Source organism: Pagrus major, chromosome 8 (genome assembly GCF_040436345.1).
Source record: "Pagrus major chromosome 8, Pma_NU_1.0".
Lineage (NCBI taxonomy): Eukaryota > Metazoa > Chordata > Actinopteri > Spariformes > Sparidae > Pagrus > Pagrus major.
In genome coordinates, this window is record NC_133222.1 from 26,103,452 (window position 1) to 26,128,197 (window position 24,746).

At 43.1% G+C, this 24,746-nt stretch overlaps 2 protein-coding genes across 2 annotated transcripts; both read left to right on the plus strand.

Moving 5' to 3' along the window:
* The first annotated feature begins 817 nt into the window (after positions 1-817).
* On the plus strand, positions 818-2,126 carry LOC141001652 (zinc finger BED domain-containing protein 5-like). The gene is made up of 2 exons (XM_073472796.1): positions 818-1,664; positions 1,795-2,126. The coding sequence occupies exons 1-2, from the start codon at positions 818-820 to the stop codon at positions 2,124-2,126; spliced, it is 1,179 nt and encodes a 392-aa protein (XP_073328897.1).
* Positions 2,127-16,531: 14,405 nt separating this feature from the next.
* On the plus strand, positions 16,532-20,932 carry LOC141001653 (uncharacterized). Its single transcript, XM_073472798.1, has 2 exons — positions 16,532-17,676; positions 18,131-20,932. Exons 1-2 carry the CDS (start codon positions 16,532-16,534, stop codon positions 20,820-20,822), a joined length of 3,837 nt encoding a protein of 1,278 aa, XP_073328899.1. The 3' UTR covers positions 20,823-20,932.
* The last annotated feature ends 3,814 nt before the right edge of the window (positions 20,933-24,746 follow it).

Consider the following 24,746-nt stretch of genomic DNA (forward strand, 5'->3'; position numbering starts at 1 on the left):
GGAGAAAAATGTAACCTGGAACTAAAGTGCAAAAACAATGATTGACGTCGGAATGTTAATTGCAGCGGGCCAATATTTGCAGCGGGACCGTTAATATAATACATCCATGAGCGGGACAACAAAGTAGCCGGTAACTGTGAGAAACATGGATAAATTTGTGACACGGACCACAAAAGAGCCAGCGCCACCATCACACACACAAGACCAGACAGAGGGGCCAAGTCAACCAAAAATCCAACCAAAAAGAAAATATGACGAAAGCTATATTGGTCTCGGATTTACGGTTTCAGTGGTCGGTGCAGAGGAGAGACCAATGTGTGTTCTGTGTCTGAAGCCGTTAGCAGCGGACAGCATGAGACCAAACAAATTACGGAGGCACCTGGAGACAACACACCCCAGTCACGCTACCAAGCCACTGGATTTCTTTAAAAGAAAATTGGCAGAATATCGACAGCAGGAGCAACGCATGGTAAAGGCTGCATCAGTTAACTGTCAAGCACAAATTGCCTCATACAAAGTTGCATACAGAATCGCGCAATGCAAAAAGCCACATACAATTGCTGAGCAGCTGATTTTGCCCGCTGCTCTTGACATGGTGACAGCTATGATGGATGAGAAAAGCGCAGCCAAATTGAAAACTATCCCTCTTTCAAATGACACAATTGCGAGGCGCATATGTGACATTTCAAATGATCTTGAAGATCAACTCATTCAAAAAATAAAAGAAACACGTTTTGCATTGCAAGTGGATGAGGCTACCGACAGCAATAAAGACAGCTTGTTTATTTCATATGTCCGCTTTGTGAACAGCGAGTCAATGTGTGAGGATTTGCTGTTTTGCAAATACATAAAAAAGAGAGCCACGGCTGATGAACTATTTAAGATCATGGACAGTTACTTAAAAGAACACGATCTTAAATGGGAAAATTGTGTGGGCTTTTGCTCTGATGGCGCACAGACCATGGCAGGGAAAAGAAACGGGCTGCAGGCACTTATCAAGAAGGTTGCTCCAGATGCGCACTGGACGCACTGTGTCATTCATAGGGAAGCGCTCGCGTCAAGACAGCTCAGCCCCGAACTAAACGAAGTTTTAACAGAGGTTGTGGGCATTGTAAACTTCATCAAAACTCGACCCCTGAAAGCGCGACTGCTCGCTGCACTTTGTGAGGAGATGGGAGCTGATCACACATCTGTGCTGTTTCACAGCGAAGCAAGGTGGCTCTCCAGGGGCAAAGTGTTGTCGCGCGTCTTTGAGCTGAGAGTGGAGATTCGGCTTTTTTTGGAGGAGGAGCGCATGTACGAGGCTGCAAGCAAATTCAGCGATGAACAATTTCTGTTGAAGCTGGCCTATCTCAGCGACGTGTTTGGCAAGCTGAATGAATTAAATCTTCAGCTTCAAGGCAAAGACAAGCACCTACCTCACCTGGCAGACAAGATCACTGCATTCTCCCGAAAACTCGAGGCATGGGGCAGACGCCTCGATCAACAAAATGTAGATGTCTTTGAGAACCTGAGTGAAGTTGCTGAAACCATTCATACTGGAGCCACCACAGTGATCCCGTGTATAAAGCAGCACATCTCTTCTCTGAGAGAAATGTTTCAGAAATACTTCCCGAACAACAGTGCTCAGTATGCCTGGGTTATGGATCCATTCAGTGCAGCAGGTAGATTTTATTGATCATAATCATATATTTTATTTATGTTGTATACTGAAATATATTTTTATTCAACAGATTTTTTCATGTTTATTATGCAATGACAAATAAAGTAATCCTATTTTTATTCTATCTGCAGTGCCTGCTGATTTGAGCCAGGCTGAAGAGGACCAATTCATTGACATGACCTCTGACTCCACCCTGAGGCTGAGGTTTACAGCTCACACTCTTAGTGAGTTCTGGATTGGAGTGGAGAGGGAATATCCCCTCATCGGGCAGAGAGCTTTGTACATCCTTCTTCCCTTTGCCACATCATATCTCTGTGAGATAGGCTTTTCAGCTGTTGCTTCTCTGAAAACGAAGTACAGATCTCAGCTCAACATTGAGCATGACTTGAGAGTGGCAGTTTCCAGCCTGCAACCCCGTTTTGAAAGGATGTGCAGTGCAAAACAGGCACACTGCAGCCACTAATGCAGGGAAAGTTCACTTGAGTTGTGCCAGAGCACCTTGTTTATGTTTTTGTTTTTTGCACAGATTGCAAATGAAGTTATAATGGCACAACTGCACTTTTATTTTCTCTTTTTGAACTTTGTGCAGTGTAAAACAGGCACACTGCAGCCACTAATGCAGGGAAAGTTCTCTTGTTTTTTGCACAGATTGCAAATGAAGTTATGATAGCACAACTGCATTTTATTTTCTCTTTTTGAACGTGTTATTTGTTGTTTTTGATTTTGATTCAGTATCAAATATGACTGATATACTTGGTGCTAGTAATTTCAATAAATTTGAAATAATTTGAAGTAATTTGTCAAGATCTTTGTTGGGGCGACGGGGGGAAGTGGGGCTTGAAAATCCCCACTTGTTCAAAGTGGGGAATGACGAAAAAAGTTTGAGAACCACTGAGTTACACACACAACAGGTAAAAGCTGCCCTTTCTGCTTGTGCTCCATCACTTGCACTGGGCCTACACACATCTCTGTGAAACCGTGACAAATTAATTTTCAAGGCATTAAAGGACAGAAATGTACAAATACAAGAGTCATGTAGACATGGTAGAGGGCTAACTCTAGAATAATGGCTGTGTTTCAAGCGATAGTGCTGGAATAACTGTGCCCGGGTGTCTGCAGACACAGTACACAACTTGCACTTCCACTCGATTACTCAAACAAAAGTCACCATCAGTGTCTTTGTTTCAAGATCAATGTTTACCATAGAGGTTCTGTGCCATTCACTGCCTTTTCAATCTTTGTTAAATGCTGTGGTCTAAGCTATTTTTCGAAAAAAACTAAACAACTGTGCAACATATATAGCCTAGCCTTTATTATAGTTAATCTAATGTCTTAACAATTGGGGATGACATTTGCCTTTATAGTTATTTCTTTTATCCCTTTAAACATAGAAAACTGCATTATCTGGCTCACCAAAAAATACAGTTAAAAGCAAAAACAATTATCATCAACATTCCTGCCCAAACGTTAAATTTAATGGATACATCTTACATTAAAAATGAACATAAACATTACCTTGTTTGCCAAGGATGCCTTGTGCTGGGTACCAACTTCAGCCTACAGGGAAAGACAATTAATTGGTATGGAAGTAGAAGAAGTGTGTCATTAAAGGACAATTCCAGGCAAATTCAACCTGGGGCTATAGTTTACTAATATTTTAGGTCTTATGCAGTAGTTATATCTGTCCCCGCATCGCCACTGCAGCATATAATGGGAGATCTTAGGCTATTTCCATCCCACAAAACCACATTTTTTTTTCATAGACAACGTCGGATGGCTTCAAACATACACCAAGGGGGTTTGTTTACTTCAAGAAAGCGGACATGTTTGGAAACGGAGCTGAAATAGAAAGTACAGTTGACGCTCGGTATGTTTACAGGTCGTCTGAGGCTCCTGTTTGTTTTATCAACAAAGGAATATCAACATGGAGGCACGGCGTTTACATAGCAGTAAGAGTAAATCTGGCTGTTTACTCTGCCTGTAAACATAGTGAGCGCATCAACTTGACTCTCGCGCGAGCTCTGCGAGACTTGGTATTCCAGCTACGTTTACAAACATGTCGGCTTTCTTGAAGTAAACCCTTCGGTTCATGTTTGAATAGCCACCTGACGTTATCTGAAAAAAAAATGCAGTTTTGTGGGATGTAAATAGCCTGAACAGCTTAATATTCGTCTGCTCCAATTATACACAAACAAGCAGCCACCCCCCACCTTCTTCTTACTTCGAGGTGGAGGGGGAGGCAGCTTTACTGGACCATATCAGCTTATTTTCAACCTAATGTTAACATTACCAGCAGAAACACATTTATAAAGAATAACAATACCGTCGACTGAAAATAATTATTGTCATTATGATTGTTGCACTCAGTTCATGCAACACGTCCTCACCAAAGACCGGTAACTGTGACCGCGTGTTTTGCTGAATGTGTAAAAAAGCGCAGACAAACTAAAAAGTACGATTTCGTTGTTGCATTTATGCAATTAAACAACATGCAGGTGAGTTTTAGAAGACTTTACCCTTATACTTACAAGTTTTCTTAACTTCAGCAACTGATGCACTCCCCTCGCTTCACGACCACCATGTTGGTTTGATTATGCCTCGTTCGGTCCTGCTGTAGGAACACATGCCTGTTGCCTCTGACTCTTGGCTGCTGAGGCCCTGTTTATTCTTGTTAACTCTTTTCATCTGGATGAAGACTATTCACAGGAAGAAGGCACCTTCCAGTCTGCCACCTTATCTCCTGGCAGAGAGGACAGTGTTTTCCTTGACCATAAAATCTTCAGATGAGGACACTTTTAATTAATTTACAACCTAAACTCCCATTTTGAACTTTCTTTCCCCTCCAAACAGATAAATTCTTCCCTCACAGGTCAGTTTGAGTGAGCATGGAGTCACCTGAGAGAAAGTGTTAATACCAATGTCTTTACATTTGCAAATTAAGTAACACGTCTGATGGCTCTCTCTCCCTCTGTCTCTCTCTTTCCCTCTAATTTCTAATCCACACATTAGAGAGTGAAAGGACACTGGAAACCTTTCTCACTTGTTATTGTGACCCTCCCATGTCTGTTATTTACGACACATCTGGTCTCACTATCTGTGGGACATTACACCCAAATGGTCTCTGTATTCCTCCAGATTTCAGACCATTTCTAATTAACCATTAAGTCAGGATCTCACCCTCTTAATTCTAACAAATTAAGAGTCAGTAAAAGAAGTTCATAAAACTGTTCTTTTTCCCCTTTCTCTGTGATGAAATTTGACTAAAATCAAGTTTAATGTTTAAACGTGTCTTGGGTTTGGTGGAACCACAGTACCCTCTAGTGGTGAGTCCTGTTACGATTGGATTAGACTGTCGGGAGATCTTTTGTACGTTACGTTTTTCTTGATTACCAGTAAAAGTCTCTAATTTGTTTTTGTTTACAAGTATTAAGCTAGAACTAGAAGAAATGTGTATAAGTGATCAGTTCTATCAGTTCTACTGTATCTTTAAGTGTGTTTTTATGTTTTGATCCAGTGTTAACTTCTTTTAAATGTTCAGTGATTTTAATCAGGTCATATTATTTCATTGTTAGACAAAGTCCATTTATTTTGCCATGGTAAAGTTCTGAGAAAGGCGAAGCACGATCTCGAAACATTAAATCGATAGTTTAAATTCAATTAAGTTTCGTGAGTGTAGGCTTATGATATGGTCTACAGTGTGAACATCGTCAGCCCGCCCCTCGGTTCCCACCTGCCACTCGGGACTACAAAACCGAGAGATAGCTCTCTCTCGCTCTCTTCCTTTTAAATTTTTCAACCCTTCACTTTACTCTCTACTTTTGCGACACACTCTTAGGCAGAAATCTCTGCAAAATTGACCACGTGCGATTTTACCTCATTTTTATAATTTCGAGGTGTGGACACACTTGCTTTAAGTGCTTTCGTTTTTGTTAAATGCTAACAGAACAAAGTTCTGCTTTGATAGTTTTTGTTAAGTATCACTATTTTATTCAGTGGAAGTGAATTTAACTTAATTCGTCTTGTATTGAGTAATAACTGAGGACTCGCCCGGCCAGCGTTATTCTCTAGTTATTTTCGTCAAGAAAGTTGAATTAGTTCAATCAGAAGTTAAGAGCCACCACTCCATGCAAGAAGAAGAAGATCTTTATTAAGACCAACACCATTAATAAAGACGTGCAGTAACTGCCTGCTTCAACAAACCATTCAAGCTGTTTGCAACGAAAGAAAGACTTTGTGCCAAGCCGAGACCGGCCTGCCTCCAACGCTCACAAGCGGTGCCACCCCGCTGGGCAGCGGACCGGGACCATCTTGCTGAGTACTGGACGAGTTGCGCTCTCCCTCCGACACCTGGACGAGAGAGCCACCCACTGTGAGATCGGACGAACCGCGACTTCCCTCTGGCTCTTGGACCGGCACTGCAAGCCCGCAGTCGAGCCACCAACTCCGGCGGAAAGACTCAAAGTGGTGGACGTCCCAACTCTCCAGACAAAGTAGGCTAAGCACCTTGCACACTGCTGGATTCACACGCATGTACTGAGTTGGTGTCTCTTGACTTATCATTCATAATAATCTTTTATTAAGAGAAATCCGGTTAGGGTCTCGTTAGTGTCAAAATTACTCCCGTAATATTTGAATGTTTTCCAGACTCGCAACTTTACCATCCGCTCATGTTCATATAATCCCATTACCTTAATCATAGTCTCCACATTTTCTGTTATCATTGTTATTTGTTTAAATCACCCTTTCATTTATTCACCCTGATTTATCTAGTAAATAAACATATTTAACCGTATGTCGTTGTCTGTGCAGGTTTGTTTTTAATGTGGAGAACCGATGGAAACTGTGTAGAAATCACTGCTTCATTTATGAGATTGAATAAATTGATCTGAAATTGATTAGAATTGATACAAGTTAACCTTGTTTAGTCGAATTTGATGAATTACCTCCGGATTATTCAAATAGATAAAACATATGACAATGACGCACTGACATCATTACGTTGCATGCCTCCGTGCATTCAAAGGTTTTGAGTAAGATAGTGATGATCACTCAGACAATTTAAGTAGCATGAAATTATAACTACATTCCTCGTTTGGAACACTTAGTAACTTAAAGTTGGGTTGACTTGATAGTGGATTTTGATTGCTGTTTTCACAATACTTTTGAGTTAGTAGTACTGTTCAGGTTTACTGACTTCATACCCAAGTATGACTCTATCCATTTGAGTGTCAGTGGGGTGAAGTTAAAAGCAGACAGTTTGGCGATTAGGATGTGATGATTGACTGTGTCAAAAGCCTTATGAAGGTCTAAAAACACAGCACCAAACACACCTCCCTTGTCGACCATTTCTCGGCCCTTCTCTAAGAAGAAGCAGCTAGCTGTTTCCGCGGAGTGATGGGCCCTGAAGCCGAACTGCATAAGATGGAGAGTAAATGGACCATTATTTAGGAAGGAGACAAGCTGACTTAAATATCGGAGACAGCTGTCACATCCGGATCGTGAGGTGAGTGGAGGCATTTCTTTTATGGACTGGTGGTGGTTGTGACACAGGCCCAAACACTGGGCCTGCTGAGGTGGATCAGCCTTCGGCAAGCAGGGTTGGTCACTTCCCGGATTGTAATGGTGGTAGCATTGGTGGAGACGGCGTGAGGCAGCGGTGGTATTGGCTGCTAGTCTCCATTGGCTAATTAGCTACCAGGCTAAGAACAAGCCGGTTGCTCAGCTTCTCTCTGATAACTTAAGATCCAGACGTCCAATGACTAAAATCCTTCATCCGGTTAAAATATAAAGTTAAAAACCACCGATATCTAAAAAGTGTATCGTAAAAATGTAGCTTTAAACGGGATAAAAAGTCAATTTAAGACAGCTTCTGGCGGACTTCTCAAACCACATGTGTAAACCCTGACTGTTCATGACTGTCACTTTTCATTTTGCTCACTGTTGACTTTCCTGTGACCTTACAGGCCATCCAAGTTGCAAAAAAAGTGCCAATGTTGAGACAGCTGTAGTTACATATTTTGTTTGTCTAACACAGAATAAAGAATGCTTTTAATAACAATAACAATATCAGTGATCACTTTATGAGCCAGGTTATCTTTATGCATTTATATCTTGTCCACCAATAATGCCAAATCTACTGATACTATTACTACACTATTAATGCTATACACATTAACATTTAACAATTATACAGTACATCATTACAAATTAAACCTAATGTTCTATGACTTCTGCAATGCAGCATGTCCATTACGTGAAAACAATATTTCTATGCTGGATGAGTGTGGAGTTTGATATGTTCTAAAGTAAATATAAATTCCAAACATAAAATGCATATTTACTTGTCAAATATGAACTCAACTACCACGGGGGAATGCCAAACTTTTCTTTAGTAACTGATAAAATGTCTCCCATTCAGAGGTGTCAAAAGTATTCACATTCATTACTCAGGTAGAAGTATAGATACTAGGGTTTAAAAATACTTCTGTAGAAGTTGAAGTATCAACTCAAGCTTTTTACTCAAGTAAAAGTGTAAAAGTACTGGTTTCAAAACTACTTAAAGTATAAAAGTAAAAGTAATGTAAGGGGAAAAAATGCCATTAAGGACAAAAGCTTAGGCTGCGCCACAGGGGCCTATAGTGCACTACCCCACCTCCCCAAAAAAACATTTTTCTAAAGGCCATAATGACTATAATGTTATGGGGCGATGGATCGCGTACAAACCAATAGGGTGTCGGACAGGGTTGGAATTTCGTCATTTTAGGGGCACCAAGGCCACATGACAGGGCACAAAGGCCATTGAGTAAAATTCCATGGTTTTACCTTTCAGATTGATACCATAACAACCTAATTTATAATAAGACATGGATTATGTATTAAAACATTTTTTAATGTCAATATCAAGTTAATGTTACATTAGAATACAGTTTTTTTAAAGTACATACAAAAAAGAGTGTAAAAGAGTGTAATTCACACAGAAAGTCGGCGCCGCAGCTCCAAAAGAGGCGTGACGGTACACGTCATGATGATGACGTGTGTGTTTTTTTCAATGTGTTTTCCCCGGTGTCCTCCTGTTAATCTAAACATGTATCCGCTGACTGTTTATAATCATATGGATGCTGTTATAATGTGCTGTGATTGGGATCCTGACCCACCAAACATCCTGTAAAATGACAAAGTTACGTTTTTTTCTTAATTACATAATCGCCATCAGTAAACAGGATGCTGTCTGACTCTATCACTTGCGGGGAGGGAGGCTGTTTATGGGGGAAAGTTCACTGAAGTCTTCACCGCAACAAACATTTGGCGAGTTAAAGTTTTTTGCCGGGGACGCTGTTTTTCGGGCAGAAATGTGACGAAGAGTCGGTCGGACTTCTCCACGAATAACTGCGGTATTTTTTTCCTCATATAAGTTGCCAAAGACACAACCAGTTACTACGTTACTGTTGTATGGTCATGTAACGTTGCTTTGTATCTATATTTTGTTGAGTGAAGGATCTGTACAGTTATCAGACAGTGAACACCAGACCGACACGCCCCCGCTCCGCGCTGCCGGCTTATCCGTTCACACTGATTCGGTTCGCCAATACTGTGCCTCTCCGGAGGCGCATCAGAGGTGCAGCAAAATTTCACGAGTAACTAGGCTATTTTTAAAATGTAAGGAGTAGAAAGTACAGATAATTGTGTGAAAATGTAAGGAGTAGAAGTAAAAAGTTGGCTTAAAAATAATTACTCCAGTAAAGTATAGATACCCAAAATCTCTACTTAAGTAAGGTAACAAAGTATTTGTACTTCGTTACTTGACACCTCTGCTCCCATTATAGTTATTATTCGTGTTATTTGTAGTTATTATTTGCTAATATTAGTGTAAAATATGATTTATTGCATAGTATTTGAAAAGTAGCATAGTATATTTCTTGCATTCTTCATTCTGAATGCATGTGTGGGTGATAATCTTATTACTACTTTGGCTACTGTTTAACTGCTGAATTCTTGAAGGTTCACAAAGTAAAAAAAAAAAACAGATTGAACATGTTGCTATGCTATGTGGTGGATACAATAGTGATTTCAATGTTAAATGTCCATGTTAAAAAGTCTTTCAAGAATGGCAAAACCCACCATCAGGTGTTTCAGAGTGTTGTCCTGGACATTGCCATATCTTGTCCAGTTCCGACTCCAGAGAATGTAGTCATGTGCTATGAAAGCGAAGGCTAAAAAAACTCTGATGAAACTGTAAAACAAGTCGGTGGGGGGAGACATGTTTCACTTCTCTTGTTAGAGTGGTTTGAGAGATGACGGGAGGCAGGGTGATGACACGCAACAAGAGACCACGGTTCGGACACAAACCCTGGGACTCTGCAGGGTGTCTGTATATGCGTTGCACGCTCTACCAACTGAGCTACTGGGGTGCATCAACAAGAGACATATTAATCAGAACAGAAAGATCTTCATTGACTGATTTCATGTGCTTGAAAACATTAAATAAACACACGGTCTTAATTTTCATGACTGAATGAACAAATGGTCCATTTCAGAATAATATATGTAAAGTATATTCTTAATTATAACTATTGATGCATTAATGTGTTCTTAACTTTAGGGCTGCAGCAGGTAAAGGATGAACTGATTTTAATAACTGTATATATTGCTGGGTGGTTTAACCTATAATAACATAACCTAGCTACAACTTTACATTATTGATATAAAATATGAATTATGTAAGTAAAGTAACCCGTAGGTCTAATGCTAAATAAACTAACTAAAGGTGGAAATTGAAAATCGAGGAGGCTGTAACTGTATCAGGTCGTTTCAAATACTTTCAAATAACAGTAATGTAAAGTTCATGTATTAGCTTGCAGTCTATCCATCTCAAGTCTGTCTGTCTGTCTTGTTAACCTAGCTAATGTTAGCTGGTAATTAAATTGCTTGGTCTGTTGTTTTATTTATTAGCCTCTTCCAGAGCTGTTTTGTGACTTTTTACCTGAGAAACGTGAGACTAAATACAACTCATGAATTAATTTTGATAGCACTTAGGGTAACAGTGTTTATGAACTGCAGCTTGCAAAAAAATAACCGTGTAGTGCGTGAACACGTGTGCACGAAATGAAACTCGTGTTTTCAAGCAGCACCTCAATGAGTCAGATCAGACAAGGCAAGATGTGTTTCCTCACAGGCGGACGTAATTAAAAACAAGACAATGATAGTCTCAGCCAAGGTTGCGTTACAATATAGTTCAGTAACATTGGATTGATAATGACAATTGCCTATAGGCTTGTGTTCAGTGGTGTAGTCTACGTGATACGCAGGTATACACCGTATACCACTAAGAAAGCTCCAGGATTTCCGTATACCCACTTAGGATCCATAACAATATAGTTTTGTGACAGAACTTTAACTTCAGTGATTTTGTTTCTCAAATACCGGGTAAATAACTGCAATAAAATAAATTTTGCAGGGGAATGCATCTCCTCTTTTCACTTCCATTCACAAAATTCACCCTGTGTGCTCTTTGTCTGTGGCTTGAGTTTGGCCGTGAGTCCGTGATCTATACCTGACGTCACCTACCCACGAACACAGTTGCTTGATGGTCATTTCCCCGGCTAGACAGTAGCTCTCAGCGTTGCGAGTTTAAAATTAGCTAACATAATGTAGAATCACTTTTCTGTATTATTGTAGCATATACCACCAAAGGAGATATGAAACGAAACTACACTGTTTGAGTGTTTTCGTAAGCCTGGCCCTGAAGCTGCTGCTGCCACTTCGGATGACACTGCAGAAACTAACGTTACAGAAAAGGAGCCTGATGCTAATGTTACACCTGGTACGTGAAAGTCAAATACAAGTTAGCAGATATTATTGTAACAGCAGGGGATTGTTGGTGCGCGTATTGATTTATATTTACTGCTGTGCCAAATCTAGTGTAACTGAAGTTAGCTAGCTGCGAGCGATGTTCTTAATGTCGGTCAGTGTTTAATAGTTTTACCGTGAAATCTAGCTAACTCACTAGCACTGTACTAAATTACAATTTTGAGGTACTTGTTGTTTACTTGAGTATTTACATTTTATGCTACTTTATACTTCTACTCCACTACATTTCAGAGGGAAATATTGTACTTTTTAGTCCACTACATTGATTTAACAGCTTTTGTTACTAGTTACTTCTCAGATTAAGATTTTATATAGAAAACATGTGATCAGTTTATTGGCTCCACCTTGACTAACTACAATAGTAAAATGCTACTTACACATTAATGCATCAGAATTAATAATCCAATTATATGATGCATAATGATGTAACACTCACAGTGGCAATGTTTCTGCAATATGAGTACTTTTACCTTTAAAACTGTGAGTATATTTAGATGATAATACTTATGTACTGTTACTTGAGTAAGTTTTTGAATGCAGGATTTTTCCTTGTAATGGAGTATTTTTCCATTGAAGATAAGATAAGTGAATATACTGTTTTAATTCCTCTCCTAATTGTGGTCTGGATGAGAGTGAGAAAAAAAATACAAAGAGGACTGTATTTTTTTCTCACTCTCATCCAGACCACAATTAAAAAGCCCAAAGATCTGTGATGAACCCCCATGTGAAGCGCACCATTGACTGTCAAAGCAGTGACTGACTGTCTCCTCCAGCCATGTGAAATCACCAGGGATGGTGATTAACACTAAAACAGTAGAAAATCAGTCCAAAGCATTTAAATCTCTCCAGCTGTAAATGTCATATGCTGTTAAAGTATTGTGTTGCTTATAATGAATTGTTGATAATACATACCCAGTCTTTCAGAATGCTTTCATTTATGTGTGGATGCATGTAGCCTACTGTATGCATTAGTGAGTGCGGTGGTGCTTATGGGGTGTCGGTCCGGGATGGGTGTGTATGAGGCTGGGAAGGAATCATCACAGTATACCCACTGCAATAAACTATACTACACCACTGCTTGTGTTATTAGTATTTAGCCAAAGCTGTATTGTATAGTGAATTGTGATAATTACCTAACTAATTACCAGGCAGCATAGCCAAAGCTTGGAGTTATATTTTAGTATTTTCTACATTTAAAATGTTCTACAACTTCTAATGTATGTTCATGTTATTTACAATATAGCCTCTTAATTCTTCTCTCAAAGTGCACCAGATTGACGCATTTAACTTCAAAATGTACAACATTTTCATTCGAGGAAGCATGCCCCCAGACCCCCCTGCAGTCTAATGAAATCCTGTGGGAAACACTGATGCGACAGGACAAGTTGGTGTTAGTCTCTGCAACACAATTCATAGACAACTTTGATAAAACATCAACATATTTGCTTCTTCACATTCTGTTGATAATGTTCATTCTTTGAAACTGTTTGAAAAACTAATTACTAAATTATGTACATATCTTACAAATTGCCCCTTAAACCCAAAAAGTTGACGAATGTCATATGATGACATACGATGAAAAAATACTATTCAGAAAATCTTGGTGTCTTTCTGAGGGGTGAGACTTGACTTGAGAACCACTCTACATATGACCTCATAACTGTCGACATATCTGATGTCTCTGTCACTGGGGATAGGCAGTATTACATTTACATGACTCACTATGCCCCTTGGCAATAGGTCTTACCGTAGGTAAAGGGGCTTTCAGACTACTAAATAATTCACTAATCACAAATAATAGTACAGATTTCATACCACATGCTCCAGTTTAATTTTTTTGTTCTAAACCCAATATAGGGGATATTGTGCTTCTGAGGAGCTGCCATCTACCAGTCTGCCCCTGTGTCCCTCTGTCTGCTGTCTCTGTGTCTTACCCTGCAGACACCGGGGTATCACATTACCAGGCCCTGATTATGTGCAGAGTCCCCTCAACATACACCAACGAATTAGCTTGAGTTTTCCTCCAACTGCTTGTTCTTCCACCAGTGTGATGTCTATCCATTAAAGATACAAGAATTAATTAAGTAGTTTATACTATTGAATTTTTTTTACTATTTGACTTTTTCCCCCTTGTTGTTGTTGGTTTTTAAAACCCACTGACATTTTCTGATGTCTTTGAAGTGTTGTTAAATTGTTGTAAATGTGTCTGTTTTTCCAATTTCTACCACAGCATTGCAAAAATAATTATAACTGGAAGTATCAGGCTGTTAGAGCAGAAAGTGTATTGTGGGTCCTGCGGTTTTTGTGCATAGCCTTAATGCCTCATACAAACACACACTACCTGAAACAGTAGCTGTGATGGTAAATGGGCCTGTGGGATTGGACAGTTAAATGACCAATTAACTGAAACGATCAATAAAGCTCCCTCCTGACCAACCTAATTAACTGCTACTGTAACAAGAGAGCAGATACAGCTCTGGGTGTGTTTACCGTGCAGTTCATGGGATAGCCAAGAACTCTGGGATATGTTTTAAGAGACAATACAAGTGTTAAAGGTGCACTATGTAGTCTTTGGGAGATCTTCATTGATTGATTTTTTTAGTTCAGGAATGTAACAGGGAGCAGAGTGACTGAATGAGACTGTTTTGGTTTTAATGGGAGCCAGCTGATCGAGGCAGGAGGAGAGTATGGGGGGATTTGAGGTTTCTGTAGGATATTTTGCATTTATCTTTTGGGGTGGGGAGAGGGATGTCCATGTTCATGGGGATTGCAAGGTTGTCGGTGATGTTGAGGTTGAGACCGGAGGGGTGATGTATAGTGAGATCTGTGTCAATGTGGATGTTGAAATCACCCAGGAGGAGAATAGAAGGAGAGATGGCAGATAGGTGGGTCAGGAAATCTGAGAAGTCGGAGATAAAGGAGGGATTTGGCTGGGGGGGATTAGATGATGGCATTGACCAGAGGAGTCAATGGTCTGGTGGTCTGGTTAAGGGAGAAGCAGTCCACGGGTTTCTGCCAGGTTTCAGTCATGCAGAATAAGTCCAGGTTATGAATTCATGTAGAATGTGGCTTTTATCTCTGAGTGATAAAACCAGCTTCAGGTGACGTTGCTTTATGACAGGTTGAGAGGACTTTTGATGGGTTCACATGTCGTTTGTTGTTGTGATGACGTAATGAGGAAGTGGCGGTGCAGCAGGACAAGATGGATGGGATAGAGTTTGCAGATGAGAAGTTGTAGGTGAATATATGGCCAGAACCTCTGTGTAGAGGGCAGCCGCTGCGAAGTAGTCCGGTTTCAGTGAGAGTGTCCATGCAGTCCGGGTGGAGGTCTAGGTTGAGGGCATGGAGGTCGGAGGTGGAGCATAGCAATGGCATTGTCCGGCTGTGGAGCTAGCTTGTGACCAGGAGCCAGTGTGACAGTTTAACTGGTGTTCATTTTAACTGGTGAGGGTCCCAGATGGGCTGGAGGCGTGGTTTGAGAATCCCTTCTTGAGAAGGGTCCTCGGCCCTGTCCGCTAATCACCGATCACCCTGCTCATCGATCCAAGTCATATACGGTGCATCCAGAAAGTATTCACAGCGCTTCACTTTCCACATTTTGTTGTGTTACAGCCTTATTCCAAAATGGACTAGATTAATTTTTTCCTCAAAATTCTACAAACAATACCCCATAATGACAAAGTGTGATTTTTTCGCTTTTTTTTATTTTTAATAAATTTGCAAAGATTTCAAACAAACTTCTTTCACGTTGACATTATGGGGTATTTTTTGTAGAATTTTGAGGAAAATAATGAATGTAATCCATTTTGGAATAATGCTGTAACATAACAAAATGTGGAAAAAGTGAAGCACTGTGAATACTTTCCGGATGCACTGTATATGTATATTAAGTTTGACGTGGTTTGTACACCACTATTCCACACAGAGATGCTGGGGTCTGCGACCTGCAAACCACTTCACAACGAACGCTACAGAGCACATAATGACAGTGTAGGTGTGTCGATGTCCAAAAAAAACGCAACTGTCAATAAATCGTCCAAAAGTGCATGTCATCGGCCTTATATCTTTGTCTGTACTCACATACAGCTGATGGGTGAAACAGTCTTAGGCATTTGTTCACGCCGAGCGGCTCGAGCGCAGGGTGGAGATCGCTGTTAGCTGTGGCGTTGAGTGCGCAGCATCCAGGTTAACTTGTGACTCTTGTTATCATCGATTATTTCTTTCATTCCACACTCTGTTCAAATGGTTACTTAAAGTCATCATTCCCAGCTGTGTATATTGCTATTAAGCTGATGCCAAGTCGATGTCAAAACTGTGTACACAGTCATACAGCCTGCTCATGAAACAGTCTGCAGAGTATGTTGACATCCAGCCCGAACTCAGCGTGAGGTCAGTCAACTGGGGTTTTTTCAGCAGAGCAGAGCAGAGCAGCAGCAGAGCAGAGCAGCAGCAGAGCAGAGCAGCAGCAGAGCAGAGCAGCAGCAGAGCAGAGCAGCAGCAGAGCAGAGCGGACCAGCAGCCCACCGGACCAGCAGCCCAGCGGCCCAGCAGCCCAGCGGACCAACAGCCCAGCAGCCCAGCGGACCAACAGCCCAGCAGCCCAGCAGCCCAACGGACCAGCAGCCCAGCAGCCCAGCAGCCCAGCGGACCAGCGGACCAACAGCCCAGCAGCCCAGCGGACCAGCAGCCCAGCAGCCCAGCGGACCAGCAGCCCAGCAGCCCAGCGGCCCAGCAGCCCAGCAGCCCAGCGGCTCCGGCCTGCTAGCTGTGTCAACCTAGCCTGCTAACCGTCTGAAAATCATATCCCTGCTCTACCAAAGACAATCATATTCCTGCTCTACTAAAAACAATCATATTCCTGCTCTACTAAAGACAATCATACTCCTGCTCTACTAAAGACAATCATATTTCTGCTCTACTAAAGACACTGTTAACATGCAGTGCACACAAGGATCGTGTGTGCACACGCAAAAAGCAACAGCCATGGCTAACTTGGCTAACATGGCTAACAAACAAATCACCGACCTTAAGGAGGACATCCGTCGACTCTCCGAGGAACTGCAGGACAAACAGACCATGCTGACCTCCTGTTTGGACCTTGCACACGAACAATCAATGCACATTGCCTCGCTCAAAGCAGCCCTCCAGGATACTGTCCCATGGGATACCTCCACCTGTCCGCGGCCTTTCACCTCCTCAACACCCAGCCTTCAGTCATCCCGGGCCGAAATTGTTATCCGTGACAGAAAGAGAATCCAGGATGGGACTGCTTCTCCCCGCCTGAGCCTCTCCAACCGCTTCGAGGCCCTGGCCGACAACCCAGATCTTCGCCCGGTGCCGGGAGGCCCCGCCGCGTGCTCCCCGGCGCCCGTTGATGACGCAGAGCCTTCCTCTCCGCCGGCGCCCGCCGGCGCCCGGTGCCGCCGTGCTTCGGCCCCGGGCCACCGGCTCTCTTTCCGAACGACTGACCCTGCCTCTCGCCGCAAGTTCCTGAAGGAAGCCGTTCTCCGACGCTCCGGTGGCCTCCGCCATCACACGCTGCAGGCAGACTCTCCTCCTCCTGTGGCCGAAACGGACGACCCACCGCAACACCTGTCCGGCCGGGCCCTGCCACCGATCCTGCGGACGACACACGGCCCGGACGGTGGCTCGTCACCATCCCGCCCGGCCAGACCTCATCCTCGCCCACTTTTCCCACCTACCACCCTGATCATCGGTGACTCCATCACTAGGAATATCCGATTCTTCAATGCCACCACCTGCTGTTTCCCCGGCGCCACAGCCCCAAAAATTCTGGAAAAACTTCCTGGGCTGCTTCAGTCACTCCCATCCTCCATAACGCGCATAGTGGTGCACGTAGGGACCAACGACTTGGCCCGGGGCGCCTCCGAGCTCACCAAAAGGGATTTTACCTCCCTCCTGGACTTCTTGGGCACGTGTGGAAAGTCCGTATTCATCTCCGGTCCCATTCCCACAATTGGTCGCGGGGACGCGCGCTTCTCCAGATTGCTCCAGCTGGACTCCTGGCTCAAGCATGCCTGCTACGCTCGAGGTTTCAACTTCGCGGACAATTTTAATCTGTTTTGGAACCGCCCCTCCTTCTACAAGCCCGACGGCCTTCACCCAAACACCACTGGCAGTCGCATGCTTGCAGCCAACATACAACACACTGTACATTTTGCTCCACGAGACTGACTATTTACACCACACACCCCCTTCACCGACACTCTTCCTCATCCCTCGCCAGCAGAGGCACAGACCACTGTCCAGCTCACTAGCGCCCCCGTACGACCCAACCAGTCATTATCCCTCCCACCTGAAACATTCCCCATACAATCCATCATAACACAGAGACCACCCCGCCCATGCTGTACATCCAGGACTATGAAGAAAAACAACAACTTGCTCCCCATACACTGCACTCCTGCCACCCCCTCCTCGACTCAGATCCAAAAACACCTCAAACTGGTCCTACTCAACACCCGCTCTCTGACCAACAAAAGTGCCATACTACATGAACTAATCACTGAAAATAAACTCGACCTCCTCTGTCTAACCGAAACCTGGCACAAACCTCTCGATTACCTCTCCCTAAATCAGACCACACCCACTGGCTACACCTACATTGACAAACCACGCCCTGACGGACGGGGTGGTGGCGTTGCTGCCATCTTCAAGAAAAATTTCCTTGCATCCACTATCTCCATCCCTCCTGCTCAGTCTTTCGAACATATTGCCCTCAAACTGCCTGGTCCCACCCCCCCTGGTCATCACCATCATCTACCGTCCCCCCAAACCAAACCACTCCTTCCTCTCAGACCTCGCCGAATTCCTCACCCAGCTATCCGCCATATCCCCCTCAATTCTGCTGCTGGGTGATTTCAATATCCATATCGATGACCCTAACTCCAAAAGTGCAACAGACCTCCTGGAACTGCTTCATTGCCTTCAATTCACTCAGCATGTCAACTTCCCCACCCACTGTCGCGGCCACATCCTGGACCTAGTCTGCTCTGCCGGTCTCACCCTTCATAAACTCTCCAGCCTCAACCTACAGATCTCTGATCACCTGGCCATCATCATGGATTTCATCACCCCCCTGCGTCCCCCAAAACTCAAACGCAACATTACCTTCAGGAACATTAAATCCATCTCCCCCTCAGCTTTTTCTGACTTGCTGGCCAACACACTGTCCACCCCCCCTTTAACTTTTAACCCTACGGACCTGGTCAACCATTACAATGACACACTGTCCCTCTGCCTCAATAACCTGGCCCCCCTCAAAACCAAATCAGTCTCTTTCACCCACTCAGCTCCCTGGTACACTCCCCAACTCCGTCAAATGAAAATCCGTAAACGCCAGCTTGAAAGACTCTACAAGAAAACCGGTCTCACAGTCCATCTCAACATTTACACAGACCACCTCTCAGACTACAAAAACGCCCTCACTGCTGCACGGTCCACCTACTACTCTCAGCTTATTCACTCTGGCTCCAACAACCCCAAGACTCTCTTCTCCACCATCAACAAACTCCTCAAACCCTGCGACAACACCCTCACCTCCTTCACAGTCAACAAATGCAACTCCTTCCTGTCATCCTTTCAGTCTAAGATTGACACTATCTACAACCAACTAAGCACTCCCCCCCCCATGTCAGCCTCTCCACCTCTCACCCCCCCCACCACCACCACCACTACTCAACCTCTGTCACAGTTTACCCCTGTCTCTCCCCTGGAACTCCTCCCCATTATCACCAAGATAAAAAACTCGACTTCTGTTCTGGACCCTATCCCATCCTCCATCGTGAAATCCTGCCTCCCTACAATCTCCCCATTAATCGCCATCATTATTAACTCCTCCCTCTCCTCTGGCTCTGTCCCCGAATCCCTCAAACTGGCCGCTGTCACCCCCATCCTCAAAAAACCCGGCCTGGATCCTGACATCATCTCAAACTTCCGTCCCATCTCAAACCTCCCTTTCCTGTCAAAGATTCTGGAACGTGTTGTCGCCTCACAAATCCGAACCCACCTCCACTCTCATGAACTATACGAACCTTTTCAATCTGGATTTCGCCCCAAACACAGCACCGAAACCGCTCTCCTGAAAATTACCAATGACCTCCTCCTCTCTTCAGACTCCGGCCACCTCAGTATACTCATCCTCCTTGACCTCACTGCAGCCTTCGACACCATCAACCACTCCATCCTCCTGTCCCGCCTACAAACATTTCTCAACATCACTGGCTCCGCTCTCTCCTGGCTCAAATCCTACCTCTCAGACAGACAACAGTTCATCCATGTCAACAACTGCTCCTCCTCCACTGCCCCCCTGCTTCAAGGCGTCCCCCAGGGCTCAGTGCTCGGTCCACTCCTCTTCATCATCTATCTACTACCCCTTGGCTCCATCATCCGTCGGCATGGTCTCCGTTTTCACTGCTATGCCGACGACATCCAACTCCACATCTCCACTAAATCCATCACCCCTGCCACCCACTCTACCCTCACAAACTGCCTGTCAGAACTACAATCTTGGCTGCAAAAAAACTTTCTCAAACTCAACAGTGACAAATCTGAAATCATACTCATTGGCCCAAAACATCTCACCACATCGACCCAGAACTTCACCCTCAGCTTTGACAACATCAACCTGTCTCCCTCTCCCTCCATCCGTAACCTTGGCATCATCATGGACAGTACTCTTTCATTCGAACAGCACATCAGCCGCCTCACCCAAACTGCTTTCTTCCATCTAAAAAACATTGCCCGCCTCCGCCCACTACTCTCCTTCTCTGCAGCTGAGACTCTCATCCACGCATTTATCACTTCAAGACTGGACTACTGCAACAGCATCCTCTATGGCTCATCTTCCAAAGTCCTCAATAAACTTCAATACATCCAAAACTCTGCTGCCCGCCTCCTCACCCACACCCGCTCCCGTGAACATATCACCCCCGTACTCCAAAACCTTCACTGGCTCCCTGTCCCTCACCGAATCAACTTCAAGCTCCTCCTACTCACCCATAAAGCCCTCCACAACCAGGCCCCTCCCTACCTCATGGACATGCTCCACCACCACACTCCTTCTCGAAACCTCAGATCCTCAGACGCTAACCTTCTCTCACCCCCCCTCAGGACCAAGCACCGTACCTGGGGGGATAGAGCCTTCTCCATTGCTGCCCCCTCCCTCTGGAACTCCCTCCCCAAACACATCCGTGACTGCCCAGACTCATCCACCTTCAAGTCATTACTCAAAACCCACCTCTTCAAACTCGCTTTTCATCTGCACCTGTAGCAGTTTGCTGTACTCAACCTGTTCTCCCAAAAACCTACACAGATCCATATCCTCATACACTGTTCTTTTTACTACATATTTCTCCTCTATCGCACTATGCACTTGAGTTTATGCACCACGCACTTGATTTTATGTATTCTTGTATGTATTCCATTCTTGTAAAGTGTCTTTGAGAGTTTTTAAAAGCGCTGTACAAATAAAATGTATTATTATTATTATTATTATTATTATTATTATTAACTGTGGCAAAGCGTGAGACGCCCAGACCAACTTGTGATACAAACATCTGTATTGACCGTCGATCATGGTTCATAGCAAAGTCCAGACGTGTATCTCACACTGCTCATGGTGTTAAGATGAATATCAGAAGGGAGAGGGTGACTTCTTACCAGAAGTTAGGGGAGGGGTCAGCAACCTTTACTATCAAAAGAGCCATTCTTGCCCCCCTGTCCCTCGCCAAAAAAATCTGTCTGGAGCCGCAAAACACATTTGTGTCTTAGAATGAAGGTAACGCAGCCTAGAAGTCTAACTTAGCCTATCAAGATTATTAATAGGCCTAAATGAGCATTCAGTTATATTTTCACATGATGTGGCAACTCTGCAGTGGGCTAGTTATGCTTACAGTATAAAGAACTTGAACTTTGCATTTCCATTTCAATGATGCCGTGTTTTGGTGCATTAATGAAATAAAAGAACAAGCCTACAATAAATAGAAATAGAGGAGCAATACAGAACTATATATGCAGACCTACTTAAGTCCTCCCTGTGTTTGTGAAAATGTACAAAATAAAAGTAGCCTCATTTAATAATAAATAAAACACATAGCGGCAGCCTAGATTTAAAAACAGTAAAAGGAAAAAACAAAAAAACAAAACAAAACACAGGACAGTTTAAATTTTTATTTTAGTCCATTTCAGTGTGAGTTAAACCTTGTTTTATCCTCGGCCACATACAGCAATCACAACCCTCGGGCTTGAGCATAAAACACAATGATATTAACTCAGGATCATTCAATTAATCACAACTTGATAGAACAGATACAATTCTGTGTGTAGGCTGCACATTTTTACTGTCGGAGAATGTAAGAATCACTGTCGGCCTAAAGCAGTGATGATGATGATAAAAAAAATATATGTATATTATTCATTTTCATGTGAAATGTAACACAGAGAGCTGCTGCAGAGGGGCAAAAGAGCTGCATGCAGCTCCAGAGCCGCAGGTTGCAGAGCCCTGAGTTAGGGTAAAATGCCAAATTTGTGTGGCCTAGGTTGGACAGTGACTAGACAGTGCAAATCCTGTGACAGTCACCCTGTCAACGCTTTACAAGAGCAAAGCCTCCTGCATGTAAAATGTAAGATAATTGTGTCCTGATAGTAGCAGCATGATATAAAGCCTAACAAAATATTCCTGAATTACTGGCTGTATTCCCCACTTGTCATCATTTACACCCACCAAATCAAACCATGGGCAACACACCAGCCTGTGTTACAGCAGAAAACAAATCCAACATATGTCAACGTGGTGGACAATATTACATTCAAGATGCAATGCAAGCCCTATAGTCAGTAATGTAGAACTTTATTTTAGTTGTCACAGCCTTTACAAAAGGAGTCCCCCTCAGTAGAGGGACGACCAACACATGTGGTATGATACCACATGCTGCATGTGGTCCACTCAATCTGAAAGGGAAACAGAAAAACAGATGTCAGATTTTGGCAAACAGGTAAGCCTCACAGTCAGAGAAGGATGTGTACAATGAATGAAGTAGTCTTAACACTGTGCACATCAATCCTGTGTATCATTACTCAAGATATATCGGGTGCAAAGACATGCAAGTGAGTATAATGAAACTGCATTTTCAATAGCCATGTGATAGTGAGCGTTCACCCAGTGATGTGGAGGTAACCTATCCAGGGTGGATCCCAATCTTCCATCTTAACATCAGTCAACATTAAAATTCACTGTCTTACCCACTCATCCACATCAGCCCCTGAGCTCTCCTCCCCACAAGAGAATGTCTACGGACCAGTGCTCTACACAGACAAATATTGATCACAGCTCATTATTTCTAACCTCAGCCCATTTAAGATCTTCACCAATTCAATGTCAGTTAACTGATGTTAAAACAACTTTACAAGGACAAGCTCATGGTAGCTAAGTTAAACAGTGGTCACACAGGGAATGATGTAATGTGTTGTGTTGCTGCCACAATATCATCCAAGGTGCAGGAATACATTATCATTAGAGTTGACACTTCACTCACTTTGTGACATCCCTGCAGTGGTCAAGCTGCTCTTTTGTGGCCCCAAATGGGTCCACATACAAAGAATGCATTTGATGATTACAGCCAACCTCTTGTACACCAGATAGTGACATGATTTGTATCTACTCAGTGAACAATTACTCACAATAAGAGTCCAGCGTCCCTGGTGGCATACAGCTCCAGCTGCCACATCATGGTTTACAAGATCCAGCTAAAAACAAAAGACACATTTTACACACAAACATCTCAGTGTATAAAATGTCACTACATAGGAAATGGTAGACATTGTACTCACTCTTTTATATTCCCTTTGTGATCCCTCCTTTCTTAGTTTGGCATGGGCCTTCTCCTCTGGCTGGACATAATGTGTGAGCTGGTCAATGTTTATGTTTATTTTCTTCTTTCCTTTCTGGGACACCAGGTTTGCACTTTTCCCCTCGATTCTCACAATTTCCAGGCGGCCAAGCAAATTGACCTCCAGCTTGCCCCCTTTGCTTTGCTCCTGCCTAACATTTTTTCGGAGGACAAGCTCACCCACACTGAAATTGTCCTCCTGGCCTCGGTCCTCTTTTCGTTTGCGAACCTTGTCCTGACTTTTCCTGATGTTTCCTAGAACTTCCTTGTACACATCGTCCTGCCTCTGAAGGCCATCACATGGTTCCTCCACCTTAAGCAGGCTGGTGACCCTGTCTTCTGTGACCTGCAACAAATCATGTGTAATAGTTACACACACACAGTTAATGGTGAGAACATTTAACAATCTTACTTCATAGTGTTGTGGCATCTCTGAGGGGTACCTCGCCTCCCTCCCAAACATCAAGAAGTACCAGCTGTACTGCATAGTCAGTTGCTTTTTCGTACGCAGGGCGAACATGGTCGACTGCAGGTACTGGTCCCACTGCTTGTAATGATCAGCCACCATTTTGTTCAGGGACCTGAAAATGCAGAAATCACATTCATGTGCATAATAAAGCTGCTGTGCTAGCAACAGCAACTCAATGTTATATTGAGAGAGGTACAACTCATTCCAGTATTGAAAACAAATTATACCTCTGTATTGTCCCATTCAATTTCTCAGTACCTTCAACCGTAGCTGTTCTGCCTCTGTGTCTGCCAGCTTGTTGTTTCTGATGGCTGACTCTGTTGCTGTGATGAGATCTACTACCGGTATCTGTTCTGGAGTTACTGCAAAGTTCAATCCTTTGGCAACAACATTCTTTTCCGGTTGGGTGAGCTCTCTGTTGGACAAGTTTTTCGAATGTGCTGTCTTATTTCTCCAGGTAAGAGCTTCTGTTCTATGCGAGTTGCTTTGACGTGCCTGTAATGTTTGGAATTTTCGTGTCTGCCATTCCTTACCTTTAGTGTGTCGTGTCACCTCAACTATGTACTTGAAGAACTCAGATATACGTGCAAACAACTGAAGTTTCTTAGCTTACCAAGCTCAAAATGTTAAGTCAGCCAGGTTACAAATTATTTTAAGTTGAACCAGCAAATTCTTTTTGACAGTGTATGGGACTTTGTTTTTTAAAGAGCGCTGAAGTCCAAATCAAGTAATGATAGACATATTTTTCAAGCTTTCAGCCTTCATAATAAAGTAGTGAATTGAAATAAAAGTAATGAATTGAGAAACACAAAGGCCAACTTTATATTATTAAAGAGGC

Bases quoted from the DNA above. Each gene is read 5' to 3' on its own strand.
- LOC141001652 (XM_073472796.1), top strand. From the start codon at position 818: ATGTGTGAGGATTTGCTGTTTTGCAAATACATAAAAAAGAGAGCCACG. The intron at 1,665-1,794 runs GTAGATTTTATT...TTCTATCTGCAG, and splicing joins GGATCCATTCAGTGCAGCAG to TGCCTGCTGATTTGAGCCAG.
- LOC141001653 (XM_073472798.1), top strand. From the start codon at position 16,532: ATGGCTAACAAACAAATCACCGACCTTAAGGAGGACATCCGTCGACTC. The intron at 17,677-18,130 runs GCTTGCAGCCAA...TCCCTAAATCAG, and splicing joins AACACCACTGGCAGTCGCAT to ACCACACCCACTGGCTACAC.